We start from the raw sequence: 9,255 nt of genomic DNA on the forward strand, positions 1-9,255 counted from the left end.
CTATCTATCTATCTATCTATCTATCTATCTATCTATCTATCTATCTATCTATCTATCTATCTATCTATCTATCTATCTATCTATCTATCTCTCTCACTCACACTTGGCTGCACGGCACTAACGCGTTAAAGAGCTAACCACGGCCTTGCAGCCCCACGCACCAGGCTATCCGCGATAACTCGCTAATGGAGATTTGCCACTTTAATGCAGTTATAGAGTTAAGGTCATTTTAACAAGATTAACGCTGACAGCACTCATATAAATTTAACCTTTTTACCTTTTACCACTCACATTTAAGCAAAACAAGGATGTATGCAAGTAAACAGACCTTAACAAACACATTTGCAGAAATGCTGCCTTCAGTTAAAAAGGTACCACCTACCAATTATTTCAACACTGATTAGTTTGTTTCTACCAGTTTGTATTTGTCATTTGTAAACAATCATTACCACGCTGAACAAGAAATAACACTGGCTGTTATTTGATGTAATCAAGTGGATACTTATGCTGATTTCTGCCACCTCAAAAATTTGATTTGTGTTTAGCCTGAACAAAATTTCAGATTATATATTTCCTCCCTTTGTCGAAACAGTTAACAGGTACTTTAACTTTAAAGGTGGCATAATATGCTCACTTTTATCTCAGTATTTTTATTCTTGTAACTTATCCTATGCTATGCCACGTAGTGCAGTTCCTCAGTTCACCTGCTTTATGCTCCATTCCCTTTTAAGCTAACTTTCTTATGATTAGTTCCCCTTATGATTAGGTAAATGCTGTGTTTAATATGACCATCCACTAGTGTAGCTGAATATATAATGAGAGAAAGTAAGGACAAGCTACATAGGTCCACTTTAACCAGCCAATTACAGGAAGAAAATCTCTTGTACGTCTTATTACCTGGTTTAAAATAGTGATGTATCTTATGCGCTTGCATGCTCTTTGTGGCTTTCTGTGTTTGTTGCACCCTACTGTGCGCTCCCTCCCTTACGCTTCTTTGCAGATGTACGTGACACTGGTGTTCAAAACCAAAGGCACGCGGCTCACCAAGCCCACTATCAGCCTCACGCTGCTTTGTCTCGCCATGCTAGTCGGTGTGGTCAGAGTGGCTGAGTACCGCAACCACTGGGCTGATGTCCTGGCGGGATTCTTCACTGGGGGAGCCATCGCTGTGTTTTTGGTGAGGAGAGAATAGAAGGAGCAGAGAGACAGGCAGACAAATAGATTAAAAAAGAAAGACATGTTCTCAGTTTTTTAAGCGCTCCATCTTTGCATGTAAAGACGAGCTTACTTGCCCCTGAGAGCACTGTGAAAACAGCTGTGTAATGTCTCATATGGTGATTTATTATCTTTCATCATAATGTAAAACAATGTGTCTTAGAAAAATGTCCTGTTAGGTGCTTTTAATTATGAAAAAAGACAAAAACGGTCATTAATGGGCTACATATCAATCAGATGATTAAAGACCACATTAATATCTCAACAGATTAAATGACATTCGGAAATAGGTTTGCATGCAATTTTAATATGCTGCACCACAGTAGCAGAAGTCAAGCAACCATTTTTTAAACCACACCCCTTTTTGTTAATGTTACTATACCTGGCGAGCTTTACATTTTCATGGCATGAGTCATGCTTTGGTTGGTTCTAACTTTCCCACTATAGTATCTGGTTTTGTTTTGACCAATTGCTTTGGTCCACTATAACAGTTTCCCATTGCAAGTACCACAATAATAAATTACTCAAGACATTTTCTTTGCTTAACTGATAAAGAAATACTGAAAAATAACCTTAATCTGACTATGAAATTGTTTTAAGTGAATTCCTAGGTTACTCCTTAAAATAACTGTAACATTTAAACAGGTAACAAAATGTTTTGTATAATTCATTGAATCAAAGTTGAGAGTCTCAATTTCAATTGTACACAGAGTGTTTCATTTCAAACCTATTATAGTGGCATAGAGACCCCAAATTATGAAAAATCATGTAACTGAAAGTTGCAGACCTAACAGTAGTTAGCGGTGCCTGATAATGTTTTGCAGTTTACACCCACTCATCATGAGCATGAATGCCATGGTAACTTTGGACTCCTAATTATTTCTTTGATATATTCTTTTTCTAGGATACTCTTTAATGACTTTAAAAAGCAAGAATTGGGTGCAAATGTTTGACTTTATTTTGGATTTTTTCTAATCTAATGTAATGCAATACAACCAGCAGCAAAACAACCCCAGATTATGATGCTACCTCAACCATGCCTGAGGCTTGGTGGAGTGTTCTTAGTAGGGGTGGGCGATATAAACGATATACGATAGAAACGATATAAATTTGGCCAACAATAGAGATTTTGACTATATAGCTCTATCACGATAGCGCATGTTGATGATGTCATCAAGCTGCGCCTGTTTTGGTCGATCCTGCTATGCGATTGCATTTGTCCCTAATCACCAGAATCCCTCACGTTAACTTTTATCGAGTGGAAAGAAAGTTGGCGTTCATCCTCCAGCTTCACTGTGCTAATGTTATGCTAACATAGCTGTGTCGCTAGCAATCAGGTAGCACAACATTATATACCAGGTAGTCCAACTTAAGTAACCCTGCAAACGCCACTGCTGTTTAGTTTAGCTGAACATAAAACCTTTCTTCAGGAGTGTTAGGTTTTGCCATGTGGGCAGCAGCATGTCTCAGTTGAGCTTGACAGTGCCACCTTTGGAGCAGGGCCTTCTTTCTTGGTTAGCACTGTCTTAGTCCATGGCTGTGAAAAAACCCACATCACTTTGGACAGTGACACTGGTGTTCCAGCAGTTTCCAGGTCATGCCTTGGAACCTTGGTGGTTCCTTGGTTGTTCCTGAATATCCTAACACATTTCTTCTCAGCTGAGGGTGACAGTTGGGTTTTCTGGTGGGGAAAAATCCAAATAACTTGCATTTACATAGAAATGTTTGAACTGATGGTGCAGTTCTTGAGACCTTCCCAACTTGTGTAAATCTATAATTCTCATTCTTAGATTTTCACGTGGACTTTCCCATTCTGAGTATCGAGTAATCCAGAGAGTACTGTCAAATTCTTTTTATGTTGAGTTGAAAAGTTGTAGAACCACTTGTAGTCAATCATGATCACTAATGAGAGGTTAATATGCTGTGACCATGTCAAGTTAAAAGACAAGAACCTTTCGTACCACATATTAGAAGATTTAAGTGAATGTATGTCGATATCTGAGTATGTTTGAGTACTTTTGACCCCGTGTGGATTGGAGAACAATATTTAAACTTGTGCATTAAAGATGTACACTGGAAAAAGAACGGTTCAAAGTTTTTATCCAAAGCCCAAAATAACTTTAACATTCATGCTCTTTGATAATTCGGTCCTTTTTTCCCCCAAAGCCCTTGTAAACCATTTTGCCACACAGGAGAATCCACTAAGCTGTTACTGAACAATCTGATTAGGTGTTGAATTTGGCAAATGGTCAATTTCTCTCATGTGTCTCATTCTGGTCCCAGTTAACTCTTTATGTTGGTTTCTATCATCAGGTGACTTGTGTGATTAACAACTTCCAACAGCTGCAGCCCGGTCTTCCTCCACCGCGACCCCAACGTCCCGAGTCAATGCTGGGCATGCCGATGGTGACACTGCCCTCCGTGGAGAGTCCACTCGAAAAGTTAAGTGGCCCTCAGGTAAGGGGCGGGGGTGGGTGTGAGGCACAACTGTGCTCACAGAAGGGCTGAGATACACACCCCTTGTCTCTTAACTGAATCCGTGACCTTCCTTTTGTTCCTCAAAAAAGAACAAATTCAAACATGCATGCTCCAAGCCCACCTGCACGCCCAGTCCTAGCAAAACACCCAAGTGAATCCTTTAAATCTCTGCGCACACGAGGCTTGTTGTACCCTGATAAGAACGCATGTGAGATTTGTTCTAGTGGTGTGAAATGAGCCACGGTTATGTTTCAGTCAGAGGATGGAACAAATTCTAGTGTGAATGTTTGCTTTGGAAAGAGGTGCTGCTTACTCCTAAAAATCCCACAGTGTTACAATTTTTCACGTTATCTGGTTTATAGAGAGAGCCACTTGTGTCTTTGAGGTGAATCAGCAGTTTGGCTGACACACTCCAAGTGTTATTTACCATTTGGATATAATGCAGAGCACTTGGCTGAAGGGAAACTGTGAAGTCAGCAGAGGCTAAAAGAAAATAGTCTTAGCTGTGGAAGCGATCCCCTCAAGTTATATCTGCTCTCCAAAAGTGCTGCATTTTCTAAAGCGATTCTCTCAGGGGTGAAGCATTTAGAAAAATATCGTGCGTCCTCTGTGGTCTCTCACTGTCGCTAACCCTCACCTGACTGCCTTGTTTTCCTCTGTCTCCCACCTTGCCTCTCTCCTTTCAATCTGCTCCCTTGTCCCTCACTCTCCTTCAGCATCTTGCACTCTCCTCCTCCTCCCCACCTTACAACACCTACGTCCAACCATTCTAACCAGCTTTGAATATTTTTTACCCAACGTTGTCACCCCCCCCAACACTATCTCCACCATCTGTTGCCTTATTTCTGTTTTTTGCTCTGTTGAACATCTGTTCTGTCCTCCCCTCATCCCTGTACATTGCTCTTGATTATTCTTTTCTTCACTTTTCTCTCTCTTCCTCCGCCTCCTCTCTGCCCCGTCCTCCTCTCTCTTTCTCACTCCTCTCTTTCCCCTGCAGACTCCGCGGGGATCTCCGTTCACAGAGATCACATGACCATCAGCCCTATCGGTTCCCCGCCACCCCCGATGTCCTCATACCGTCTCGCTCCATTTCCAGCGAAGTCTAGACCAGTCGGAGCAGCACTCACCACAATGCGCCGCCCATCCGGCTGGGCGGTATGCAACATTGCACCGCTCCTATTCCACGCAGGTCTAGACCCCCCACCCCTCCTAATACATGATACACAGCACACACATCCCCCGTTGCCCTCTCAACCCCCGGGGAACCGATAGGCAAACTCTTCAAAGACTTTCTCTTTGTTGGAATACCAGTAAAGTAAAGCTCTGATCAATAAGTACAGAGTCAGGTACATCTTTTTTTTCTTTCCTTTTTTTTTCATGTTGAAAAATGTAACTAATTTTTTTATATGTATATAAACTCAATCACATGAAGCTCACTTTCATCAGCAGTGGTTTGCTCTGTTACAAAAACGAAATCAAACGGTGACCACTGAGAATGTCCGCTGCTTCTTTTTCTCCAACCGTACGAGCGCACGCCTGTTTGAGGAAAGAACCCGAAAGGTGATGGTGAGCTCTCAGGACGCGGCTTTGACGTGCGCCGTGTTGGACCAAAGAAACCCACCTGAGGAAATGTGTGCTGCTGAGATTTACCCGTACAAAACATCCTTTTAGCAAGCCATATGAACACACAAACAAACACACTTGCTCTCCTTATTTCATCCCATGCACGTGCACACAGACACACGCATAAGCACCCACCAGGGTTGAGTAGCAGTGCCCTAGTCAGCTTCGCATGAGGTTTCCCAGGATCAAAGGATCCGTTTCTTATCCTTCAGCAGAAGCACCAGACAAATGCAAACAGGAGGAAGGTACAGACATCTTCACTTGGCTATCAACTTTGTGTTTTCCGTCGCTCTCAGATGGTTGCAATTTTGCCAAAACCTAATGTGAAACAGAAACACACATTGGATGAGACAAACCCAAGCTCCCGAATGCAGGTGGCACAACAGTGAGCCAAATTAAGTGCATCACATTCAGGAGTAAATATTTGTTTTTTGCTTGTTTTTTTTTTTGTATTCTTTTGCGAAGAGGAGCCTTCATACAGGACACTTCTCTGTGATGCCAACTGACTTTTAAAAAAAATGTCTCTTTCATTTAACTGTGGAACAGCATCGCTCATCCCGAAGTGGCGTCTCCTTTGGCTGCGTCGTGTAATTACTGTGATTTATTTCTGAGATTTTATTGATATATTGATTTACTGACGTTTGTGTATATACGGCGTGGTTGCCATAAGCGCTCCGTGTGGCGTGACAGTTTTGCTGATTTTGATTTGCACACTCCCTCACAATCCACTTTTGTCTTTTGTTCTCTTCATTTGCCTTTGTTTGCTTTTCCTTTCTTTACAAATACATTTTGTTTTTTACATTCTCCATTTATCTCTCTTCTCTGTAGTGTCTGTATCTAGGCTAATATGCCATCACTGTGCTGTGAAATGTTTCCCTCTGCTGGACAAACAAACACACACACAAACACACACACACACACACAAGCACAGACACACAAAGCACAGAAGACCTCGTTTTACAGACGTAAACTCTAACATATTTGAAAGCACGCACATGCACAAGCACACTTATACCCCCTACTTGTTACTGTACTTTCCTTCTCCTCTTCCCCACTTTCTAACACCGAACCTGTAAGATATTGTACATAGCTCTTTTTTCTATTGAGAGTGTGATTTTTACACGAGCATCACCAAGACTCTGTGTGGCGATTGAAGGAAAATCTTGTTTTTGTTACAATGATGGAGAATTCGAGCAGACGTGCTGAACCACTCTGACCCATCAGTTGGAAAGTACTCAGATGACTCACTTTTTGTTTCAATTTGCTGCGTCTGCCTGTTGGACTGAATAAAGCTGGATTGGAAAAGTCATTTTACTCTGACATCAGACACTATGTGATCCTGACTTTCTGAGTTTTATTAGGCCATTTTCACTTTCCTTTTTTCATGCTTTGATCATCCATCCATCCATCCTCTACTTTTCAGTTGTGATGGGGCAAGAGTGAGGTTACATCCCAGACAGGTCAACAGTTTATAGTGGGGCCATAAATTTAAAGCATAGATATCTAAACACCCTAAGAGATCTATTTTTCCTTTTTCAAGGCAATAGGTCAAGCTGTGAACACACATTTCACAAATTATTGCATTCTAGTTAGCACTAATACTTTATCTAACAGCTTTCACATCCAACTTAACAGATTAAGAGCTTTAATTTGATGAATGGTGTAATATTAATGATGAATGGGCATATTTTCTATTTTGGTTCTACTATGCTCTACTATGATCACCAGCCAGCTGCTAACTTTGTTTGTCTGCTGTCTACTTGGACCAGTTTTACAGTTACCAGAGGTTTCCCTACTGAAGGGAGCTTCCTGATCTTAAGTCTTAATTATCTGGCATAAAGTGAGACTCATTCATGATACCAGCAGATCAGCTGATCCTCATGCTATTCCACATTAGCTGATCAGACTTATGCTATTTGAGTTGGTGTAGCCTGTCTGCAGTTAATGCACTTCTGCAAGCTGCTTTGCAACCCACCTTGATCACTACCCCTTCTCGAATGCTCTATCTGACTTCATCAATGTCATGTCTATTGTGTAATAAAGCCGCAAGGTCCCAGAAAAGAATAATTGTTGCAGATGGAAAGGCATGTATCGCTTTTGGTTCCCCATTCATGTGGATGTAAGATAAAGATGGCCCAATTTTCTGATGATAGGCCTGTGTTGTAAATATGTGCCTCTCTGGCTAATCATTAGCATTATAACATTAGTGATAATACGCCATCAGACTGCGTGACAACAACTAAATCCTCCATCAGCCTACACATCTTTAAGTTTTTTGTTAACCTTCCTTACGAACGCTCCACTCACACTCTATGTGGCTGTCATAGGTATCATTTTGGAAATTAAAACAAAAAGAACATAACTTCTCTTCATTTTATTTTTTTTAATTGTGCTCAGCTAAATAAAAATGACCATCTTTTGGAGATCCAAATCTAGCACCCAGTAGATTTTATTTTTCATTATAGCTTCTACTTAACCAAAAGCATGTGTTTGACCATTGAGAATATGTGCTAAACTACCCTTATATAGTTCCCTGATGGATGCTAAGCTTCATTATCATCAGCATCTTGTACTTGTGAGAGGTTTGATTTCACTGAAAAAACAAATAAATAAATAATCAAAACTGTGACATTTTGATGGCTCAGAGAGCCAGGGCTACTTATACCACATAGTGTACCTGCAACTTTGTGAAGCTGAGTCAGACATGTGACCTTTGCTGCATGATGGCCCTTTGTTTCATGTGTTTCCTCATTTCTTTCCAGTCTTCAATGTCCCAGTGAAGCAGAAATGCCTTAAGATAATCTTGATGACAAAATGTAACGAAAGTGTTTTCTAAGCAGTGACTGGCTGTAATTTCATTTGCAAGTGCGAATTTGTCATTTGTCCAAATTCTCTGTGAATCCTCTGTGATCCAAAATGCACAAATGAGACACAATCAAACATGAAAGGTAAACACGCCCGCCACGAAGACTCGGATTCTCCACCGGCTCGACTGCCGTCGCCGCAGCTTTACTTTCCTGTAAAGTCTTCGGTAACACATGTTTAAAAATCAAACAACAAACACGCTGCAGTTGACTGACATGTGAATAAAAAGCACCAGTCTCCTTCAGATCTGCTACTCAGAGGCAGGACCGTGTTTCCTTTGATCCTGATGCAGCAAACCCTCTGTTTTTGTAAAGATTTGTGTGATGAGAACAATAAATGGACATTGAAATAAGAAAAGCTGTCTGTGTCAGTCTGCACTGCTTGTTTTGCTGTTGTGTTCTCAGAGTGATTGGCGGTGATTTTGTGTGTCAGAGCTGCTGCATTTGTTTTGCATGTGAACAGGATGCTTTTGTTGACTTGAGGAAAGGAAGCGGGGAGAAAAGGCTGCCAAGTCACACAAAAACTGGACGAAAAAATCAGCATCAGCAGGTCTTATGGAGTGATAGCTCCAAATTTTACATTTTTGGTTAAAAAGGTTATCAATATATAAAGAGGAGGTCAGGAGAAAGTTAGAACAGTGAACTGCCATGTAAGTGGAGGCTCTGTCATGGTTTGAGACTGCATTTCATTTCGTTTTGTTGGGAAAAAGTGATAACGTCAGGGCTTTTTAGAAAGCCTTCTGTCCCCTTCTTTGTATTTTATAAATGCAGCTCAACTCCTAAAGTATCTTCTGATCTCCTGACAGGGAGCCAAAGTATCACTGATTAAAAGAAAAAACTAATAACAAAAGGTACAGATTCATTTAAAATGATTAGTCACGACTTACTACATTATTATTCCCATTCCTTTCCCATATACACATGGTGTATATCTCCAGATGACAAATTCTTTACAAATGTGTCAGTACAGCAATGAAAAAAGTCCCACATCCAACATCCTACTTGACAGAAAGTACTTAGCAGTATTACCAGCAGCATGTCTCTATGTTCATTATCATTAAAAATCATGTTACTG

The 9,255-nt window shown here is 40.8% G+C and overlaps 1 protein-coding gene across 3 annotated transcripts in view; it reads left to right on the forward strand.

Annotated features, from left to right (window-relative positions):
• plppr2a (phospholipid phosphatase related 2a) overlaps window positions 1-8,538 on the forward strand; it is a 75,810-nt gene extending 67,272 nt beyond the window's left edge. Inside the window, exons 7-9 of one of the 3 annotated variants that reach the window (XM_005926739.3) lie at window positions 1,001-1,177; window positions 3,529-3,656; window positions 4,691-8,538. In XM_005926739.3, the coding sequence (XP_005926801.1) occupies window positions 1,001-1,177; window positions 3,529-3,656; window positions 4,691-4,799 (414 nt within the window). In that variant the 3' untranslated portion in view covers window positions 4,800-8,538. Of the gene's footprint in view, window positions 1-1,000; window positions 1,178-3,528; window positions 3,673-4,409 lie in introns of all 3 variants that reach the window. The other 2 variants (XM_014335001.2, XM_014335002.2) reach the window with 2 other exon arrangements.
• Window positions 8,539-9,255: the final 717 nt, after the last annotated feature.

The sequence above is a fragment of the Haplochromis burtoni genome, unplaced genomic scaffold, assembly GCF_018398535.1.
Source record: "Haplochromis burtoni strain Fernald_Lab_line unplaced genomic scaffold, NCSU_Asbu1 Contig_45, whole genome shotgun sequence".
Lineage (NCBI taxonomy): Eukaryota > Metazoa > Chordata > Actinopteri > Cichliformes > Cichlidae > Haplochromis > Haplochromis burtoni.